At 45.2% G+C, this 22,970-nt stretch overlaps 1 protein-coding gene across 11 annotated transcripts in view; it reads right to left on the reverse strand.

Annotated features, from left to right (window-relative positions):
- Window positions 1-22,970, reverse strand: part of ARIH2 (ariadne RBR E3 ubiquitin protein ligase 2) — a 64,466-nt gene that overhangs the window by 655 nt on the left and 40,841 nt on the right. For 10 of the 11 annotated variants that reach the window (XM_063722519.1, XM_063722517.1, XM_054550816.2 and 7 more), the window contains 12 exons: window positions 20,702-20,769; window positions 17,407-17,470; window positions 15,091-15,241; window positions 13,901-14,022; window positions 11,820-11,929; window positions 8,702-8,819; window positions 7,652-7,702; window positions 7,540-7,561; window positions 3,389-3,540; window positions 2,528-2,671; window positions 1,291-1,359; window positions 48-131 (listed from right to left, as the gene is read on the reverse strand). In XM_063722519.1, the coding sequence (XP_063578589.1) occupies window positions 48-131; window positions 1,291-1,359; window positions 2,528-2,671; window positions 3,389-3,540; window positions 7,540-7,561; window positions 7,652-7,702; window positions 8,702-8,819; window positions 11,820-11,929; window positions 13,901-14,022; window positions 15,091-15,241; window positions 17,407-17,470; window positions 20,702-20,769 (1,155 nt within the window). The remainder of the gene's footprint in view (window positions 1-47; window positions 132-1,290; window positions 1,360-2,527; window positions 2,672-3,388; window positions 3,541-7,539; window positions 7,562-7,651; window positions 7,703-8,701; window positions 8,820-11,819; window positions 11,930-13,900; window positions 14,023-15,090; window positions 15,242-17,406; window positions 17,471-20,701; window positions 20,770-22,970) is intronic. The other variant, XM_054550815.2, reaches the window with a different exon arrangement.

Genomic DNA, 22,970 nt, shown 5'->3' on the forward strand with positions numbered 1-22,970 from the left:
AGTCCTCTACCTGCAATACAGAATCCAAGAGGACAGTAGGCACTTACCCCTCTGTCATAGCTGTCTGCACGCTCCACTTTCCATGAGAGGTTTTCGATCTCAGCCTCCAGCTGAGCCTGCTGGTATTCAAACTGTATAGGCAGAGCAGGAGGGTCAAAAGGTGAGTGGGCTGTGGCTGGGGCAGGGCCTGTACACGGGGGTGGGCACACGCAGCACCTCAGGCTCACAGGAACTACAGACAATCCTGATACTGTCCTCAGAAAGTAGTGTTATTCCCTGTGCCCAGAGCCAGAATCCAAACAAAAAGCTATCCAAACAGCAAGGCCACACTCACCCTCCACCCTCAAAAGGTCCACTCCACCCTCCACACTCGCAAAGGAAGGCGAAGAATTTAAGCCACTAAAGAGAACACTCCCAACATGAAAGGGAATGGATGCTGTAAAAAATAAGTCAAATGAATATTCTCAGACACTATCACTTCATTTTTTTTCAGTCCTTCTGCAAATCAAGAGCCTTAAAAATATTCAGACTTAAATACTTAGTAATTATACATCTAAGAAGATACAGCTTTATGCACAAAAATGTTCCTCAATGTCCTATTTATAGTAGTGAAACAATAAATGTCCCAAGTGATGGTACAATCATGTAATGACACATTTATGCAACCATTAGCAAAATGGTATTTACCAGGCAGGTAAATCATAACAGCTATAACAATAAACTGTTACAACAATAAAATGTTATATAGAACTTTGATTATATATACACAATGTTAATTTTAAAAGGCTGGAAAATGCTGACAGTGGTAATTTCTTTCTGGACAATGTAAATGTTTTTCTGTTTTCCAGCATTTAAACAAAAATGTGAATTACTAGTTTATTAACACTTATTGGTAATAACAATAAATTCATATTCAAATTCAACTCTAAGATGAAGAATTAAACAAGGTATAAAACAGTCAAATATATCTTAAGGACATGCATGCTAAATATCCCTCCCAAGCATGGGCACTACTGGCCTCCCACTGGCCACAAACCTTTTTAGCCAATCGCCCTTTAAATATAGTTGTTCAGAGGATTAGGTGCATGTGCCTTATATTACACAAAATAATAGCACCTGAGATCTATTTTGGAGGTGCCCAGAGCAGAAGTGGAATTTTGCAATTAGAGTTTTGTTTTAACTTTGCCCTCCCAATGACCAGGGTCTGGTCCTCACTCTCCTGCAAAGTGCTGGTAGAGAAGGGCACCTTTGAGGCTAACAGGACAGAGTAGAAAAATTGCTTTGCCTTACCAGCTTCTTCCTGGGTCCGGACTCCATGTAATATGCATATGGGTAGGTGTATTGCAGGGTGTATCGACACTGCAACAGGAGAGAAGAGAAGGAACCTGTGTCTGTGATTCTAAGCTACCTGCATCTCAGGTGGCTCTTACAATTCCTACCCTCAACATGCAAATTAGCCCAGCTCTATAGGTATGGGCCTGAAAGAAATGATACTAGGCCGAATAGAGGATGAATTGGGAAAAGACATGAGGGAAAAAACAAACAAACAACAATGGTCACAGAACACCCACAGTTTCTTTTACAAACTGATCACCAGCAGCTGCCTCAATGGATTTTCCCTCTTGAGTAGGACATCAGAGTCAACACATCTATCTCAATGCTTAGCCAAAGACAACCTTTTTTTTTTTTTTTTTTTTTGAAACAAGGTTTTGTTCTGTTGCCCAGGCTGGAGTGCAGTGGTGCGATCCCCACTCACTGCAAACTCTGCCTCCCAGACTCAAGCGATCCTCCCACCTCAGCCTTCCAAGTAGCCAGGACTATAGGTGTGCATCACCACAACAGGCGAACTTTTGTATTTTTTTTGTAGAGACGGGGTTTTCTCATGTTGCCCAGGCTGGTCTCAAACTCCTGGGCTCAAGCAATCCACCTGCCTTGGCCTTCCAAAGTGCTGGGATCATAGGCGTGACACACTGCACCCTGCCCAATCTTTTTTTTTTTTTTTTTAGACAGAGTCTTGCTTTGTCGCCCAGGCTGGAGTGCAATGGCGTGATCTCGGCTCACTGCAGCCTCTGACTCCCAGGTTCAAGCGATTCTCGTGCCTCAGCCTCCCAAGTAGGTGGAACTACAGGCATGTACCACCATGCCCAGCTAATTTTTGTATTTTTAGTGGAGACAGGATTTCACCATGTTGGCCAGGCTGGTCTCAAACTCCTGACCTCAAGTGATCAGACAATCTTTTATTTTCCTTTGAGTGATACATAAACAGGACAAAAGGAGAAGAAAAGTGCTCTAGTTTTCCCTGCAGGCAGAGGCAGTGCAACACTCTTATAAATCCCCTGGATATCCAGCAGAGGACTGGGTCCTTAATGGGCACAGCACATGAAAATGTGGATCCACAAGCAGAAGCATGAAAGGCTACACAGGATGCCAAAATACCCTCTTTCAACAGGGCTTCCCACCATCAGAGGTCTGTGCCTGATGGAGCCAGGCACTGGACCAGGGATAGGATGAGTGAAGTGGTAGATACCTTGGCCAAGAGCTTGGCAGCATTCTGTAGGTACTGCCAGTCGATCCATGTCCCCAGATTGTTCATGACCCTCTCCTGAATCTTCTCGTGAATCCGCTGGTATGTCTGTGCCTCTAGCTGCAAGCTTTTATTGTGGTTTTCCCACTACAGGGCACAGAAGAAGGAGAAAACCACAGGAGTCCCACGAAGGTGCAGAGGTCTACACAGGAGTTCAGGATAGACATCTTGCTGGCAGGACATGGCCATAGACTCCTCTAACTTATTCCCCAAAGTGCAAGAGCAGGTCTTCTTCAGTCCATCCTTCTAACCTGTCCAGAGCAGCTGTATGCTTACTGCCAGATCACTCTACCCTTCTGGGGCAACAGGACTCTAGCCCTGAGGACTCTGCAAAGCTAGGCCCCTGATGGTCTACTATGCTTAGAGACCATTATGCATGGGGCTCTTTGGGCTTCTGAAGGGCTCCCTGGGAGAAACTGCCTTCTAAATCTGACTACTAAGATGATACTATGGGAACAGATTGTGAGGACAGAAAGAAAAAAATAAATAAAAATTAAAAACGTAGAAAAAAGAAAAAAAAAAGATGGTACTAGATGGAAAAGACTGTCTGATGGCCCTTCATTGTCCTTCAATCCATCAATCAACCAAGGTCAGTACTAGGTCCTTCCCTGTTGGCTGGGGATATACCCTGTAGAGCTTGAAAGGCACATCTATAGAGGCAGCACCCAGGGATACTGCAGGAGCTCCATTCACTGACTTCTATGTGCACAGGCTGGCTCTGTCTACCAGTCCCTGGGAATCCCACCAGCAGGCCAAGTGGAAGAAGCCTACCCTGTAGGGGAAGGTACAGGAGAGGACACCTACCCTCTCAAAGTAGAATAAGTACTTCTTGAGGGCTTCCCTCGCCTGGGCTTGTTGGCTCTGGTTCACAATGTCAGGATTCTCCTTGTAACGACTGCACTCATAGTATTCACTGCCATGAGTCTTCCAATCTCCTAGACACATCCAGCAGAAGTCTGTGCAGAACAGAGGAAGAGTCATTTACATCTACAAGACAACTCCATTTTCCTCCATAGGCAGAGGAGTAAGACAGACAGAACCTGCTCCCAAAGGGGTCACCTGAACACAACTTCCCAAGGGTGCCTCTTTCCCGAAGGAATGTGCACCTCTCAATCCTGTCACATCCTAGTGTCCTTGTAGCCTGTACTTGCTGATAGGAACAAAAGCCTATGGATAATTTCTATTCCATGAAAACATGTGCCATGTGCCTTATTAATCTAACACAGGCAGATGCTGACCATACAGACTACTGGTCTGCTATGTCAATGCCACTATGAGAAGCAGGAACTAGTCCAACTGAGGCCCACCTGACTGTCTAAACGCACATCATCAGTACAAACTGACCTCCCTACTGCTTCCTACCCTCACACTTGTCCTAGAAAGATTTTTGTATATGAAACTAAAAATAAAAGCTTTCCCCCCTTTTCTTCTATTTTAAAGAACACATTTCTTATTTTTTTCTTTTTCTTTTTTTTTTTTGAGACAGAGTCTCACTCTGTCACCCAGGCTGGAGTGTAGTGGCATAATCTCGGCTCACTGCAAGCTCTGCCTCCCGGGTTCAAGCAATTCTCTTGCCTCAGCCTCCCGAGTAGCTGGGACTACAGGTGCCTGCCAACATGCTGGCTAATTTTACACCACTGCACTCCAGCCTAGGTGACAGAGCGAGACTGCGTCTCAAAAAAAAAAAAAAAAAAAATCCCCTATATGTTCAAAGAATTATTGTTAGATGCTCAAAGAATTACTGCAGTCTAATGGAGAGAAGCCAACCACAGTTTTATTGGATGAACAATGGCCTGTTGATATTCTGCATTCCATGAGCACATGGGCTATGTGCCTTGTTATATCTGTGTCAAGGCTGCTATGAGAAGCAAAACTTGTCTGAGGTCCTCCTGGTTGTCTAGAACACACACTGTGTGCTCTAATAATACCTTATTCGATTTTATATCTGGCCTATTCTGCCTCTTCCAGAGACCCTGACAGTGGTAATTCCTGTTTCCCAGGATTCACTCTCCTGGGATAACTTGGCTTACTGACTTCCCCAAAAATGAGGCTCTTGAATCATTTTAGGGAAGCCAAAGCAAAACCCGGAGACCCAGAGGTTGCTCAATTTTTCTCCTCCTGGGAGCCTTCACCTAATAGTGGCAACACTGCCCTCTCCTTAATTAGCTAGGTGTGCTTGCTACCATTTTAAAGAACAATACAGGCCGGGCGCGGTGCCTCACGCCTGTAATCCAAGCACTTCAGGAGGCCAAGGTGGGCTAATCATGAGGTCAGGAGTTCATGACCAGCATGGCCAACATGGTGAAACCCCGTCTCTACCAAAAATACAAAAAATTTGCTGGGTATAGTGGCGGGCGCCTGTAATCTCAGCTACTTGGGAAGCTGAGGCAGGAGAATCGCTTGAACCCAGGAGGCGGAGGTTGCAGTGAGCCAAGATCGCACCACTGCACTCTAGCCCAGGCGACAGAGTGAGACTCTGTCAAAAATTAGCTAGGTGTGGTGGCATGTGCCTGCAGTTCCAGCTACTCGGGAGGCCAAGCAAGGATAATTACTTGAACCTGGGAGGTGGAGGTTGCAGTGAGCCGAGATCGCGCCACTGCACTCAGCCTGTCAGCCTGGGTGACAGAGTGAGACTCTATCTCAAAAAACAAAACAAAACAAAAAAAACCACATTCCTTAGGGTTGTGCATATAGGTGGTATAAAATATACAGCAAAGAAAGAGATGGCAGTTTTTTGTTTTTTTTTTTGAGACGGAGTCTCGCTCTGTTGCCTAGGCTGGAGTGCAGTGGCGCGATCTTGGCTCACTGCAACCTCCACCTCCCTGGTTCAAGCGATTCTCCTGCCTCAGCCTCCCGAATAGCTGGGACTACAGGAGTGCACCACTGCGCCTGGCTAATTTTGTTTTTTTTTTTAGTAGAGATGGGGTTTCACCATGTTAGCCAGGATGGTCTCGATCTCCTGACCTCATGATCCGCCCACCTCAGCCTCTCAAAGTGCTGGGATTACAGGCGTGAGCCACCGCGCCCAGACAATTTTTTTTTTGAGACGGAGTCTCGCTCTATCGCCCAGGCTGGAGTTCAGTGGCACAATCTCGGTTCACTGTGACCTCCACCTCCTGGGTTCAAGTGATTCTCGTGAGATGCAGTGAACTCTGGGTGTCAAGGGATATGGACACCTAGGGGGCTTCTTAGGCACTAGGAATGTGGTGGGTGCTGGGATGTTTGTCATTATTCTTTAAACTCTGTGTCTTCTGCATTGTTCTAAGTGTATGATACACTTCTCTCTCCAATATATACAAAGAAAAAGAGAGGGAAAGAATGTGGCCCCACAGAAGAAATATGCCACTACCCATGGCCTATCTTCGTTCGGCACTGCAGAGTCAATGTTGCTGTCTAAGATCCTGCCATGACCACTCTGATTAAGAGGGCTCCTGGGACCGGGAGCGGTGGCTCACACCTGTAATCCCAGCACTTTGGGAGGTCGAGGCAGGCGGATTGCCTGGGGTCAGAAGTTCGAGACCAGCCTGGCCAACATGGTGAAACCCCATCTATACTAAGAATACAAAAATTATCCAGGTGTGGTGGTGGGCGCCTGTAATTGCAGCTACTGGGGAGGCGGAGCGAGAATTGCTTGAACCCAGGAGGTAGATGTTGCATTGAGCCAAGATCGCACCATTGCATTCCAGCCTGAGTGACAAGAGCAAAACTCCATCTTTGGGGGAAAAAAAAAAAAGGCCAGGCTCGGTGGCTCATGCCTATAATCCCAGCACTTTAAGAGGCCAAGGTAGGCAGATCCCCTGAGGTCAAGAGTTGGACACCAGCCTGGCTAACATGGTGAAATCCCGTCTCTACTAAAAATACAAAAAAGTAGCCAGGTGTGGTGGTGAGTGCCTGTAATCCCAGCTACTCAGAAGGCTGAAGTGGGAGAACTGCTTAAACCCAGGAGGTGGAGGTTGCAGTGAGCCAAGATCACACCACTGTACTCCAGCCTGGGCGACAGAGGGAGACTCTGTCTCAAAAAATAAAGAAAAGAGGGTTCCTAGAAATAGCATTTGCACAGGCCCTTACAGAGCGAAACTCTCGGTCGGGCACAGTGGCTCACTCCTGTAATCCCAGCGCTTTGGGAGGCCAAGGTAGGCAGATCACCCGAGGTCAGGAGTTCGGGACCAGCCTCGAACATGGCAAACCCCCGTCTCTACTAAAAATACAGAAATTAGCCAGGCGTGGTGGAAGATGCCTGTAATCCCAGCTACTTGGAAGGCTGAGGCAGGAGAACTGCTTGAACCCAGGAGATGGAGGTTGCAGTGAGCCAAGACTGCGCCACTATACTCCAGCCTGGGTGACAGAGTGAGATTCCTTCTCCAAAAAAAAAAAGAAACTGTTAGGGGCTCCTGTTGAGCATCAAAGCAGCTGTGTAGGAGACCCACTTGGACATATTTTCTACTTGAAGGGATTCTGTTTCTTCAGTTGACCTGGCTGGATGGCATACATGGGTTCTAGCTATGTAAATTATTCCTGATGGATGAAGGTCTGAAAGGCTAAATCAAAACCCCTACTAGAAACTTTGTAAAACAGCAAGGGAAAACCATTATTTTACTACTTCTGGTAAAGGTATCTACAAGGTAGCACAGATAAGCCCCAACCTACTTACCTGCCTTGGCAAAAAAATGAAAGTAACACCCTGAAATCATCTTGGATAACTGAGGATCATGAGGATTATCCCAAACTTGACTTCTGACTATATGTGTTAGCAAGATAGCAGTGGGATTATAAGAGGGACCAAAAAACAGAAAATAAAAATAAAAAGCTACTTTATGCCAGTTACTGTGACTGTTAAGTGACTGAGGCTCTTCTATGTTTTGTCATTTCATGGCAGAAGTACTCACTTAAATAGTAATGGAGACCCAACCACAAGAAAGTGCCACTGGGCCTTACACACCAAGCTTGGAACTCACCGTGTTTACATTTGGAGCATTGCTGTCAGAGGGAAACAGAAGAAAACACGTTAAGGGCACACTGACCAAAGCTTCCATGTCACACATGCAAACTGTAGAGGCTTCTGCTCACCATGTGATTGCAGCCTCCATTCTTCTCAATGCAGATGTTGCACTTGGGACACTGAGGAGACAGAAGGATGCCATTAGGCTCACACACCACCAGGTTGGTTTTAAGACAAATTACACAAAGCTCCTGGCACCTGTGCCCAGTTGCTCATCGTGTGAGCACTTCTGGGGAGGAGCATCTCACTTAAATGTAGCAGGTCGATGAGGCTGGAACAGCAATTCAAGGAAATGAGGTCAGCATATTTGGCTTTGAAACACTTCAAGCACCAGCTGAACCCCACTAAGTCTTCCACCATCTGGCCCTGCCATGAAGCTGCTCAGATTAAGCACAAGTTGAATCAGCAGAAAGCCTGCCTTCTTGAGAGGACTGCCAAAGAAGCACAGGAGCTGCCACAATGGATTCAGTCCTGGTCAGCTTGCCTGAACTTCTGCTTCAAGAAGAGAGCAAGGAAACCACATCTAAAGCTCGTCTCTCCCATTTGAGAGATGCCAGCAACCTGAGGCAGCAATGCAGACACCAGTCTGATGCTGTGATCTCCCACTGCCGTGAAGTCGACTATGTTTAATAATGTCGTTATCGTAACTGTGCTTGTGAGTGCACTGACTCGGCGAGTGACTGACAAAGGGTACAGTGGCCCCTAGAGCCCACAGGCCATACTTCCCATGGGAGACTTCAAAATGAGTATCATGCAGGTCTGGGCTTGCATTACAGTCTTACTATGTATCAAGTGTGGCTATTAACCACCTCCTTTTCAGGGCTGTTAAAGGCTGGTAGGTGTTCAATCATAATTAGTTCTCTTCTAATTAGTTCCCCCTTTGGGTCCCCCTTTCCTGGCATTTTGGCATTTCATAATAATAAAGAAAATATGCACCCAATGCATCCTATGATAAACTGCTACAAGCTGCCAACTCTGTGTGAGGGTCCCCAACCCCCAGTCCTCAGGAAGGGTCCTGGGGCTCTGGGTATTCTGCTCTCAGATAGCAAATCTCCAAAGCAAGGCCCTGGGCAGCACTAAGGAGGGCAGATCCATGACAGGTAAAATACGGTCCTTACGTCTTTAGTGTGAGCACTAATGTAGTTGGCTGTTTCAGAGTCGTCTGCACACTTCGTGAGCCATTTCCGGATTGTGGCGCAGTCTGTGGGTGCGTGATACATCTGACGACACTTGAAACTTAAAATTGGAAAAGAAAAACATTCAAATATTCATTAAGTCAGGGTCCCATGTTTAAAATTTTCCTTTTATCCAAGCCAACAAATCATGAATTAGAGCTTTTCTTTTCTTTTTTTTTTTTTTGAGACAGAGTCTTGCTCTGTCGCCAGGCCGGAGGGTAGCGGCGCGATCTCGGCTCACTGCAAGCTCCGCCTCCCAGGTTCACGCCATTCTCCTTCCTCAACCTCCCTAGTAGTTGGAACTACAGGTGCCCGCCACCACGCCCGGCTAATTTTCTGTATTTTTAGTAGAGACGGGGTTTCACCATGTTAGCCAGGATGGTCTCGATCTCCTGACCTCGTGATCTGCCCACCTCGGCCTCCCAAAGTGCTGGGATTACAGGCATAAGCCACCGCGCCCACCCTAATTTTTGTATTTTTAGTAGAGACGGGGTTTCACCATGTTGGCCAGGCTGCTCTCAAACTCCTGACCTCGTGATCTGCCCGCCTCGGCCTCCCAAAGTGATGGGATTACAGGCGTGGGCCACTGTGCCCGGCCTAGAGCTTTTCAAATAGGTAAAGTTATCTCTCAAGGCCTATGGAACCTTTACCTACCCAGAGTTATACTGAAATACTGCATGAATGTCTCTTCAACTTAAGCCTTTGTAAGACATGCTCTAACACACGCACAAATAAAATATTTCTGTAGGCCGAGTGCAGTGGTTCATGCTTGTAATCCTAGTACTATGGAAGGTCGAGATGAGAGGACTGCTTGAGCCCAGGAGTTTGAAACCAGCCTGGGCAATATGGTGAGATCCCATCTCTACAAAAAATGAAAAAATTAGCCAGGTGTAGTGCTATGTGTCTGTAGTCCCAGCTACTAGAGAGTCTAAGGCAGGAGGATTTGCCTGAGCTCTGGAGGTCAAGGCTGCAGTGAGCTGTGTTCGCATCACTGTACTGCAATGTGGGCAACTAAGAGAGACCCTGTTTTTTAAAAAAAGGATTGCTTTAGACCAGGAGTTTGAGACCAACCAACCTAGGCAATGTAGGAAGAGACCCTGTCTCTACAATTTTTTTTTTTGAAATGGAGTTTCGCTCTTGTCACCCCAGGCTGGAGTGCAATGGCATGATCTCGGCTCACTGCAACCTCTGCCTCCCTGGTTCAAGTGATTTTCCTGCCTCAGCCTCCTGAGTAGCTGAGATTACAGGCGCCTGCCACTACGCCTGGCTAATTTTTGTATTTTTAGTAGAGACGTGATTTCACCATGTTGGCCAGGCTAGTCTTGAACTCCTGACCTTAGGCGATCCACCCGCCTCAGTCTCCTAAAGTCACAGGGGTCCTAAAGCTGGGGTCACAGGCATGAGCCACCGCACCTGGCCCCTACAACAAATTTTAAAAAATTAGCTGGGCATCTGTAGTTTCAGCTACTTGGGAGGCTAAGGCAAAAGGATCACTTCATCCCAGGGGTTTGAGGCTGCAGTGAGCTATGACATGTATGTTAAATACCTTGTTTAAACATCTTGTTTACCAACCCCCAAGATGTCAAACACAGAGCTATGACTCTCAAAGGGCATGGTGAGGTGCTCTGAGAAGGACTCCTTAGCTCAGATCTAAGGCAGGATTGAGACCCACTTCTGGGAGTCTCATCGGATCTCCCAGTCAGACATGCACACGAGGATGCACAAATGCCAGAACTTGCAAAATCTGTAGGGTCATAATGTATCTGATGATATTGAAACTTAAAACAGAAAAAAAAGACACTCCAATATTCGTCGGGCTAGGCTTCCATATTTTCAAATTTTCTTTTGTGGAGGCCAACAGTACTTTGTGGCTAGAAAAGGCCCTCAGGCAAATACCCAGGGAAAGAATTTCATAAAGTGGGACACAAGGATAAAGAACAATTACAAGGAGTCTTCTGAATCTGCTGTGATCCTGGGGGCTGCCGGATTTAAAATGAAAGAACCACTGCATTAAGTGATTCTTAACCTTTGGTGTCAATAATGTCTTGAAATGCAGGCATGTGTGCACACACACACATCACATTTTCCATGTAGTTTCTCTGAAGCCCCACCATGAATATTCCAGGGAGGTATGATTAGGACAGATCTGGGTCTAAATTATGGCTCTACCATTTACTAGGTTTACCTTGTACCTTGACTTATTCATAGAATATAAGGGTCATGGCTAAGTGCGGTTGGCTCAATCCTGTAATCCCAGCACTTTGGGAGCCCAAGGCGGGCAGATCACGAGGTCAGGAGTTTGAGACCAGCCTGGCCAACATAGTGAAACCCCGTCTCTACTAAAAATACAAAAATTAGCTGGGCATGGTGACACGTGCCTGTAGTCCCAGCTACTCAGGAGGCTGAGGCAGGAGAATCACTTGAACCTGGGAGGCGGAGGTTGTGGTGAGCCAAGTATGCGCCACTGCCCTCCAGCCTGGGCTACGGAGTAAAACTCCGTCTCAAGAAAACAACAAAAAAAGAGAGAATATAAGGGTCATATACAGTTGTGATAATGCAGGGTAAGTGATCAGGATAGTACCTGTCACCTGGTAAGCCTTCGGTAAACTTTAGTTACTCCCGTGGTATCTACTGAATGAAGTGAACCTTGAGTAGATGTAGAATATATTTATGACTTAGTTTAACAAAAATTAGCCAAGAAAGGCCAAGACAGAGAAAGATTAAAATGTTGAAGGTTATACCTTTCAAACACAGTAATATGTGATTAGCTATGCAGGCAGATACATCCCACACAATCTCTGGGCCATGAGACTTAGTAGCATAAGCCACAACACATTCTCCAAGAACCTGTGACACTTCCTTGCCTCCAGACTGAGCATGTATTGAAGACCTAGTGGAATATGAGATGCTGGGCATAAACCTACCCACTTGGAGCACAGCTGCTCTGCTGGCTCAGAGACCCTGCCTCTTCCAGTGCCGCCCTCACATGGAGCAACAGCAGTGGTGCTTTGGAGGATGGGGCATAAGCCCAGGGCTGCTCAGCACTCACACTCACTCTTACCAGAAGACCTCGTTGCACCGATTGCACTGTACTCGGCGAGCTCTAGGCTCTTGTACTCGAATAACCATGGGGCAGTCTGCACCAGGGCACAGCTGGAGCTGGTAATGACTCTGTGAACACACCAAGAGGAAACATCTCTTAAGTTGCTGTCTAAGGACATCTCTTAGTTGCTGTCTAAAAATCAGAACCCCCTGAATATTCAAACACTTTCTGTTCTCCCAGCTGATGACTTATATGAAGGGGCTATATAAATTCAGAAAGGATGTGAAGACCAAACGTAAACCAGATATTAAAGAGGAACTTAGAACGTTTAGCTTAAACCAGGTAGCAACTCACTGGAATGATCTAAGGTTATATAGAATTGCACCAGGCATGGTGGCTCCTGCCTATAGTCCTAGCTACTCAGGAGGCTGAGGTGGGAAGACTGCTTGAGGCCTGAAATTTGAGGCTGCAGTGAGCTGATTGCACCAATGCATTCCAGCCTGGATGACAGTGAAACTCTGTCTCTGAAAAAATTAAAAAATAACAAATAAGGCCGGGCGCGGTGGCTCATGCCTGTAATCCCAGCACTTTGGGAGGCCGAGGCAGGTGGATCACCTGAGGTCAGGAGTTTGAGACCAGCCTGGCCAACATGGTGAAACCCCGTCTCTACTAAAAAACACAAAAATTAGTTGGGTGTGGTGGCGCAAGCTTGTAATCTCAGCTACTCAGGAGGCTGAGGCTGGAGAATCGCTTGAACCTGGGAGATAGAGGTTGCAATGAGCTGAGATCGTGCCCCTGTACTCCAGCCTAGGTGACAGAGTGAGACTCCATCTCAAAAAAAAAAAAAAAAAAAAGGTATATCTGAGGAGCTCAATGACCCTCAAAGGCAGCAAACAGCACAAAGAACAAGGCCTTCTGTTTATCCTGCGGCATGTGCATGACAACACCCAGACCATAAATTAATCTGAAAAGCTTAGGCAAAAAAGACAAAGATGAAAGTTATGCTGCATCAGGTGGATGGCTTGAGTTCAGGAGTTTGAGATCAGCCTGGGCAAGATGGTGAAACACCCATCTTTACAAAAAATACAAAAATTAGCTGGGTTTGGTGGTGCACGCCAGTAGTCCCAGCTGCTCGGGAGGCTAAGGTGGGAGGATTGCTTGAGCCTGGGAGGTCAGAGGCTGCAGTGAGCCATGTTTGTGCCTCTACACTCCAGCCTGGGTGACAGAGTAAAACCCTGTCTCCAAAAAAAAAAAGAAGAAAAAGAAAAAGAAAAGGAAATTATATTGCATGGAATCAGCAGGCCTAGCAGATGGCCTAATAGAGGGAAAGGACTCCAAAAGTGACCATGCTGAATCCTGGACAAGTTTTCCAATTACCCAAAAAGCAATACCCCTTCTCTCTGCTCAACCACACAGGAAACTGAATGTAACAGCAGCTCCTAAACATGCCTAATTTGTATTCATCCGCTGACACACAATAGCTTCTTTAAGCAACTATGTATAAGGTGGGGAGGTCTGTCTACGGAAGAGAAAATCAAGACTCAGAGGTAAAAAAAAAAAAAAAAGAAAAGACAGACAGAGGCTGGGTGCAGTGGCTCACGCCTGTAATCCCAGCATTTTGGGAGGCCGAGGCAGGCAGATCATGAGGTCAAGAGATCGAGATCATCCTGGCCAACATGGTGAAACCCTGTCTCTACTAAAAATACAAAAATTAGCTGGGAGTGGTGGCGCATGCCTGTAGTCCCAGCTACTCGGGAGGCTGAGGCAGAAGAATCGCTTAAACCTGGGAGGCGGAGGTTGCAGTGAGCCAAGATCGCGCCACTGCACTCCAGCCAGGCAACACAGCGAGGCAGTCACAAAAAAAAAAAAGAGTGGTCACAAAGAAAGGAAGTATCCAAGTTTCACACAATGGTGTGTCTGACTCTTAAGGCCTGTACTCTTCACTATCACTCCAGTGGTTTTCAAACTTTTTAAAGCCATGGAGCTCTTTCTTTGAACACTATCACTTAATGTCAGCCTAGTCTACAAAGTAACTGTGGTGACCCTCTGATGGAAGGTAGGCCCAGGAAGACAGAGGGCAGAACAAAGGCTGGCCATACCTCCACATAGTCTCTGAAGAGGTAGCGCCTGTATTTCTCTCTCAATTCTTCACTGGGAAGCAATGGAAACACAAAGTCCTCTGGTGTACGGAGTGGACAGTCCTGAGCCATACAAGAGACTCCTGTTGAACAAAAACAACCTGATGGGGCCGGGTGCGATGGCTCATGCCTGTAATCCCAGCACTTTGGGAGGCCAAGGCAGGCAGATCACCTGAGGTCGGGAGTTCAAGACCAGCCTAACCAACACGGAGAAACTCAGTCTCTACTAAAAATACAAAATTAGCCAGGTGTGGTGGCGCATGCCTGTAATCCCAACTACTCAGGAGGCTGAGGCAGGAGAATCGCTTGAACCCAGGAGGCAGAGGTTGTGGTGAGCTGAGATCGTGTGATTGCACTCCAGCCTGGGCAACAAGAGCGAAACTCTGTCTCAAAAAAAAAAAAAAAAAAAACCAAAAAAGTGATGGACAAGCATACTGCAGAAGACACAACTTGCCCACCCAGTTCAGTCAACAAATCCAAGTTGCATAAAAGAAACCCTTCAAGCAACAGAATTTATTCAAAGTGAAGAGAGAAATTAGCATATTTTCACAGCAATGAAACTAAAATATTATCCCAAATTATATCACTAACGGCACCATTAAATAACAAAACCATTTTAAAAATCCTTATATAGAGTTCTTGACTAACAATTGAGTTTTGTGATGTTTAACATTATTTAGAGGTGATTATCACCAATTGTGGGACTTTGCAGATATCAATTAATGCGATGCTAATGTGTTTCAGTATCATCAAATCACAGCATAACAAATACTCCTGTAACTAATCATCAAATTTGATTTGTGCTATGTTACCTAAATAGCAGCAAACTCTTGTGGGCATTTCTGAGTTATGGCTGCCACTTGTGGAATCAAGGTAGGCAGCTTAAAGGATCGTTCTCCCAAAAGGTGAGAGAAGGTAGCTCTGCACTCACGCCAACATTTACAACAGTATATTTAGTTTTCTCGTTTTGCTGAGGACTGGGGAAAACTTTGTCACTGTCTGTACGGATGTATTTGAAAATCACTAGTTCTGATGATAAAAACCCCAATCAGGCTCAGAAGAAAATACTCAGTTTACTTGAGTACATGAAAAGGCAGAGTCAAAGATAAACACTTCATGCCAGCTTTTTATAAGTTCTGTGGCAGACTCACCCACGCCCACGCCGTCCTTGACGAGAACTGAGCAGTGCTGCTCCCAGCAGCTGCGGCAAAACTGGTGCTGACAGGCCAGAGAGAGTAGGTTTTCCTTTCGCACAAACTGCATACACACTGCACAGTGGTGAGGGGGATGGGATGTGGGAACCTGGAGAGAAATAGAGCCACATGAGCCAAAGAGGAGTCAGGTCCAGGAGGCCATAAGGGTACCTCATGCAGCCGGGTGCATGGAAAGTGATCCTCACCCTGCAACAAGTATCAGAGCTCAACTGCAATGTGTGGACTCTGAGCCCCAAGGGTACTAAGCTAAAAGTATATACCAGGAAGGCTTCCTGAAGGAGGTGGCAGCTGGGCTGGGCTTGCAAAATCACCAGGATTCAGAGGCAGAAAGGCGGCTGAAATGAGAACTTACAGTGGTTTATAATGGCAGACTGAAAAACTCAGGGTTTCAGAATTGCCAAGGTCCTTAGAGGTCACTTAGTCCAAATTCTTTTAGAAGCTATCAGGTTTCTTTTGTAAACTACCCCCATTAAGCACAGCAGAGTTGCCCCTCACAACTACTAGAAACCCAGTCACAAAAGTTATTAGAGGATGAGTTTATAAATCTTCTAACAGCCAACACTGCAGTTTTACTTGTCAAGGACAGTGGTTTCACTATATTGATGTGCCCAAACCACAAAATACTACAGCCTTTACCAAGTTACAACTCATCCTTAATACACCAGATGTCACATGTAATTAATACTGGGGGGGGGGGGGGGATGTGGAGACACCAACTACGGGAAGAAACTCTTCTAGAATGTGTGCAAATAACTGTACAGCATGAACTCCAGAATCCACATCATGCTACACAAACTAGCAGAGAAAGACAATCTGGGGACCACTGGCTAAAACCACAAACCAATGGAAAAGTCCACTTACAAGAACATTAGGTTCTTTTTAGTTTACTGGGAATATAAAAAAAACAAGTTGAGGAAAAGAACTAGATTCTCATGTTTATCCATTTTGCTTCTGGAAACCTATGTCTTAAGAGGCTGCAGAAATTATGTGGTGATCTGAGCCCCAATTCTGCCTTCCAATATCTCTTTTAGCATGGCCCTCATTCAAAAAATATTTGACATATGTTCGTTTAGCTCCTAGATACACAGGAAATTGCTATGCATTGTTAAAATACAGCTTCTATGGTAGGGGTGGTAAAATGATATGAGTTAATCACTATAACACACATGTAAAAGTTTATAGATATAATTAGGTGAGTTTCCAGCAGAATGATCCAGGAAACAGGCTTCGTCATAGAGGTGGCTTAGATTTCTTTTTTTCTTTTGATGGAGTCTCTGTCGCCCAGGCTGGAGTGCATGCAGTGGTGCGATCTTGGCTCACTGCAACCTCCACCTCCTGGGTTCAACCAATTCTCCTGTCTCAGCCTCCCAAGTAGCTAGGATTACAGGCATGCGCCACCAGGCCTGGCTAATTTTTGTATTTTTAGTAGAGATGGGGTTTCACCATGTTGGCCAGGCTGGTCTCAAACTCCTCACCTCAAGTAATCCGCCCGCCTCGGCCCCCCAAAGTGCTGGGATTATAGGCGTGAGCCACCGTGCCTGGCCGGACTGGGGTCTTTAAAGGTGAATTCCCTCCCTATAAGCAAAGGTGGAGCCAGAGTCTGGACATTCTAGAAAGGGAAGGCACAAACATAAAAGAAGACGTAGGCAGTAATCTCAGACACACCAAAGCACCCAGAAGGAATGGAGTGCAGGCTGAAAGTGCAGAGAGGAAGGTGGGGCTGGAGAGGGCCCAAGGACAGGCAATGATTCAGTCCCCATCTATAAGGAAACTTTTCAAACCATAACAGAAGATTTAAGTCAATACTGGAACAAATATGGTGGGCATATTGAACTATAAACAAAGCAAAGACAGTTGTTTTTTTTTTTTTTTTGAGACAGAGTCTCAAACCTGTCGCCCAGGTTGGAGTGCAGTGGCATGATCTCGGCTCACTGCAAGCTCCACCTCCCGGGTTCACACCATTCTCCTGCCTCAGCCTCCGTAGTAGCTGGGACTACAGGTGCCCGCCACCATGCCCGGCTAATTTTTTTTTTTTTTGTATTTTTAGTAAAGACAGTGTTTCACTATGTTAGCCAGGATGGTCTCGATCTCCTGACCTCTTGATCCGCCCGCCTCAGCCTCCCGAAGTGCTGGGATTACAGGCGTGAGCCATACCGCACCCGGCCAAGTAGAGACAGCTCTTAAGGACACTGCAAGCCAAAGCAAGAACCACATGCAATTAGGAGAAGCCTCATTCAAGTAATAGACACTCACATGTTTTGATGGATTAGGCTGAACTCGAGCCTCAACAAGCAGTTGAGCAGAATTGGACTTGTATCTATAAAACAAAAAGCAGAAATGAAGGCAATCAGAAGCTAAAGACATTTTTACCCCTGAACAATAACAGCACAGACAAAGATGTTTAGAGCATCTTTGTCTCTACTTTCTCACAGAACCAAGCTTCCTTTTATCTCAGTACAAAGACTTTTTTTCTCAAGACACAAAATGCAAAATATAAAGGAATAATAAAAAATATAAAGCCTGATAAATCATGCTACATCTAAGAACCTCAATTCATCAGAAGACACCAAAGTCAAAAGCCAAGCCAAAAGCTGGAAGATAATTCAATATATAAACTTCTAGGCCGGGCGCAGTGGCTCACGCCTGTAATCCCAGCACTTTGGGAGGCCGAGGCAGGCAGATCACTTGAGGTCAGGAGTTTGAGACCAGCCTGGCCAAGATGGTGAAACCCATCTCTACGAAAAACACAAAAATTAGCTGGGCATGGTGGCACGTGCCTGAAGTCCCAGCTACTTGGGAGGCCGAGGCAAGAGAATCATTTGAACCCAGGAGGCAGAGGTTGCAGTGAGCCGAGATGGTGCCATTGCACTCCAGCCTGCAAGACAGAGCAAGATTCTGTCTCAAAAAAAAAAAAAATTCTATATATATGGCTGGGCGCAGCGGCTCACGCCTGTAATCTCAGCACTTTGGGAGGCCGAGGTGAGTAGATCACTTGAGGTCAGGAGTTTGAGACCAACCTGGCCAATATGGTGAAACCCCATCCGGGTGTGTTGGCTCATGCCTGTAATCCCAGCTACTTGGGAGACTGAAGTAGGAGGATCGCTTGAACCTGGGAGGTGGAGGTTGCAGTGAGCAGAGACTGCACCACTGCACTCCAGCCTGGGAGACAGAGCAAGACTCTGTCTCAAAAAAAAAATAAAATAAAAATAAAAAAATAACTGGCAAAGGATCAGTATTCAGAGTAAACAAAACTCCTAAAAATCCATTTGGTTCTAGGAACTGGACGTGGGAGAAGGGGGAAGGATCCATTTGGAATAACAAAATAACTCAATAAAAAATGGGGAGAAGACTTAACAGGCATTTCAAAGGAGGAGGCAGCACATGGTCATTAAACATGAAAAGATTCTCAACCTCCTTAATAATACAGGATCATTGAAACAATTAGATGCCATTTACATCCACCAAACTGCAAAACTTTAAGTTTTACAATATCAGGAACACCTATATACCACTGCTGAGCGTGTAAAGTGGTAAATCACTCTGGAAAACAACCTGGAATTATTTAGCAAAGACAAAAATACACACATGCTGTAGCCAATAATTCCTTTTCTATATTTAACTCCAGAAAAATTACATGACAGTAAGAGTCACCTACAATAATTTTCCATTTACAACAGAATTATCAAGTGGCAATAAAAGTGCCACACAAAGCCCAGGTCAACATATTTCCAAGATACCAGGAATTGGAGCAGGGAAGAATTATGTCTCATCTATGTGATTTCTACCTAGTCAGAATGCTTCCCTCAACTATCCTTATTGAGGGGCCCGTTTTATTCCTAATTCCCACACTAATATTTTAAGTATCTTTTGCCATCCAAATCTCCACTCCTGAGTTATGCTGAAAGAGTTTGGGCAGTGAGAGATATCCTACTGCCACAACCTATGTGGTTCCAGAGTTTTGGGCAGTAGTATAATAAGAAGGCAGCAGAAGTTCATCTGCAATTCCATCTAAATGTATTCCGTTCTTGAGCACACAGGATGAGTGCAGTTGTGAATCAGGAACGAATCTGCTCTTTCCTGATTGTGCTGAGCTGCTCCAGCTGGTATGTCCTTCCCAGTTGTGTTCAGTCTGGAGAAGGAAAGGCATGACCTTCCTCTGTAGATAAATTCTACTAAAAATACAAGAATTAACCAGGCATGGTGGCAAGTGCTGGTAATCCCAGCTACTTCGTAGGCTGGGGCAGGAGAGCTGCTTGAACCTTGGAGGTGGAGGTTGCAGTGAGCCAAGGTTGTGCCACTGCACTCCAGCCTGGGTGACAGAGTGAGACTTTGTCTCAAAAAAATAAAAATAAAAAAAATCATACCATACAAGAAAGGAAGACTCACTGCAGTGTGAAAGAGTAGGAATGGTAACAAGTGCTTCTCACCAGAGGGAATTTTGCTCCCCATGAGTTATTTGACAATGTTTGGAGACATTTTGATTGCCAAGGACTTAGAGGTGTGGCTTCTAGTAGTTAAAGCCCAGGGATGCTGCCAGACATCCTACAATTCACAGATCAGGCCCCCACAACAAAGAGTTATCTAGCCTAAAATGTCAATAATGCTGAGGATGAGAAACACTGTGCTAGACAGGGGAACACGCCTCCAAGGGTGAGCATAGGAGATCTCTACAGAGGATGCAGAGGAGGAGGTGCCCCTTTTCCTGACAACTTATAAGACATCTTGAGACTCTAAGGTCTGTATCTTAAGATCTCTAGTTCTGGAGGAGGTGGAAAGAAATACTCAAATACGCTGCTGGTAGAGGTGGTGGGTGGTAAAGTAGCCTATAGTTTCTTTCTTTTTTTTTTTGAGACGGAGTCTTACTCTGCCACCAGGCTGGAGTGCAGTGGCACAATCTTGGCTCACTGCAACCTCTGCCTCCAGGGTTTAAGCGATTCTCTTCCCTCAGCCTTCTGAGTAGCTGGGACTACAGGAGTGCACCACCACGCCAGGTTGATTTTCATATTTTTAGTAGAGACGGGGTTTCATCATGTTGGCCAGGCTGATTTCAAACTCCTGACCTCAGGTGATCCGCCCGCCTCAGCCTCCCAAAGTGCTGAGATTACAGGCATGAGCCACCATGTACGGCCAGCAGCCTACATTTTCTAAAGGAAATATGACTCGTACTATGATAAATCCTCAAGTTGACGTATCCAAAAGAAGTAAAAGATGTTGGCGTGTGTTGCCTAGAACGGCACTGATTAAAAATTAACAATGGGAAAGAAAATCTGAATTAACTTCACTGTCCAACAACAGAGGTTTGGAAAAAGTATGGAATATCTATGATAGAATACTATGCTAGTATTAAAACTGGGGTAGAAGAATATACTGAAGACATGGGGAAAGTTCACAACATATTAAGAGAAGAGGATGTAAAATAGAATCCAATGTTTTAAAAATATACTATGCACATTGGAATATAGTCGAATATAGTCCAAAATGTAAACAATAATCACCACGGAGAGGGGAGCTATGGGCAATGTTCTCTCTCCTCCCCCAAACACCTTACCTGTCCAATATCTCTGAAACTTGCCAGTGGAAATTAACTAATATAAGTTTAGCAACTGAATGAGATACCTAGAAAGAAGAAAGAAAAAAAATCGAATTATAACTGCATTTTCTTTTAAAGTGTTTCATATTTTGAGAACTGCATACATTCATGTCTATGCTAAGCCCAGGCTGGATTACCAAATTCCTCCTCTTGGTTCTCTGCTTTGTCTTTTAAGTTCAGACTCTTACAATCTTAGTGATTTCATGAATCTCTTGATTTTCAATCTTTGTTTTCATTAATAAATCTTTCAAGAAAATTAATTTCATCTGAAACTTAAAGACACTCATTTTACAGTAAATAACAACCTAGCATCTATTAATAACATAAGCAACAGAGCTGGGGTTTCCTTCATGTCATAGATGTTCCCTCAAGCTGCTGTAGGAGGTTGTACGCAGAAAGCACATCTCTAGTTAGGCCTGTTACTTGTAGAAAACCCCCAGGCCTGGGTTTGCATAAACCCTACAGAAACACCAGAAAACAACAAACAAAACATAAAAACCCAAAACTCTGTTTAAAATCACTGAATTCCCAGCAGCCAATCAGTCCTAGTTGCAAGGACAGTTTCAAAATTTGTGGGCAGCCTTTCTGGTCTCTATATGCTCTCAGGGGCCATTTAAAGCACATGGTTATAGCTACTAAAGAACCTCAGAAGGTGCATTGAGCTGGCAATTCTATTTCTGTAAAGTCTCCCTGAGGAAATGACAGAGGATATGTTTACCACAGGATTACTTACAATAGTAAAAAATTAGAAATAACCTAAATATCCAACAAAAATGAGTTAAATAATATATGACAGATCTATGCAATGGACTACTACGTGGTTATTTTAAAAGATTTAGAAGTTTATTGACATAGAAATACTTTTTTTTTTTTTGAGACAGTCTTTGTCACCCAGGCTGGAGTGCAGTAGCATGACCTCGGCTTACTGCAACCTCTGTCTCCCAGGCTCAAGCGATTCTCCTGCCTCAGCCTCCCGAGTAGCTGGGATTACAGGCATGCGCCACCACGCCCAGCTAATTTTTGTATTTTTAGTAGAGACAGGGTTTCACCATGTTGGCCAGGCTGGTCTTGAACTCCTGACCTCAGGTGATCCGCCTGCCTTGGCCTCCCAAAGTGCCGGGATTACAGGTGTGACCCATTGCGCCCGGCCACTTTTTTTTTTTTTTTTTTTTAATAATGAGCTGCGCTACGTTGTCTAGGCTGGAATACAAGGCTATTCACAGGCATGATCATTGCACACTACAGCTTTGAACTCCTGGGCTCAGGTGAACCTCCCACCTCAACCTCTCGGGCACTACAGGTACACACCACTTCACCCGCCTTAGAAGTTCACATTTTAATGTTAGGTTAAAGAAGCAAATAAGCATCTACATGTTATAGTCGTAATTGGGAAGTTAAGCTAGTTACAAAACACCCTAAGTGTCAAGACTTGGGTGAGACCACAGAAGATTGGGATGTGTTTGGAAGCCTTAGATAAGGCTTCCCAGAGAGAGCAATACACACCATGAGGGTACTACTAAAGCAAGGAGAAAGTAGGAGCATATTTACGGCTAGAGTGACAAGAAAACACACAGAACATTGTCTGCTCACCGGACTGAGTCCTTAAACAAGAGCTACCATGGACCTGTAAGGTAGTATGTGCCTGCCACAGATAAGAACTGCAGCAGAGGGAAGACACACAGTGAACACTACATGATCCCTCCTTCTAGCGCTCAAGTCACTCCTGAAAGGAGACAAGTGCACACCTACTAAACAAGGGCACATCCCAGCATATAATGAGTGTCAAAGGCTATGCAATCAGTGAGTGCCTTCCTGTCCTACAGTCCAGGTACATCTGGAGAAAAATCAAGGACTCAAGACAGCTTACTTCACTCAGGATGGGGATCTCTATTTTCCTTCCAAGGTAAGTGGCATCTGACCCGTGCATGCTGCCACTGTATTTTCTTTTCTTTTTTTTTTTTTGTATTTTTTAGTAGAGACGGGGTTTCACCATGTTAGCCAGGATGGTCTCGATCTCCTGACCTCGTGATCCGCCCGCCTCAGCCTCCCAAAGTGCTGGCCGGCCAGCCACAGTATTTTCTTGCAGAGGCCCATGTAGACTTTAGGCCTAGGTTTCCCAAATTACGGCTGATATTTCTTCTGTGTCCTTAACAAAGCTATTTGTCCCCAACAGACACTATCACAAAATGAAAAGAGAGACAAGACATCTTGTTTAAACTTTAACAAC

Source organism: Pongo abelii, chromosome 2 (assembly GCF_028885655.2).
Source record: "Pongo abelii isolate AG06213 chromosome 2, NHGRI_mPonAbe1-v2.0_pri, whole genome shotgun sequence".
Lineage (NCBI taxonomy): Eukaryota > Metazoa > Chordata > Mammalia > Primates > Hominidae > Pongo > Pongo abelii.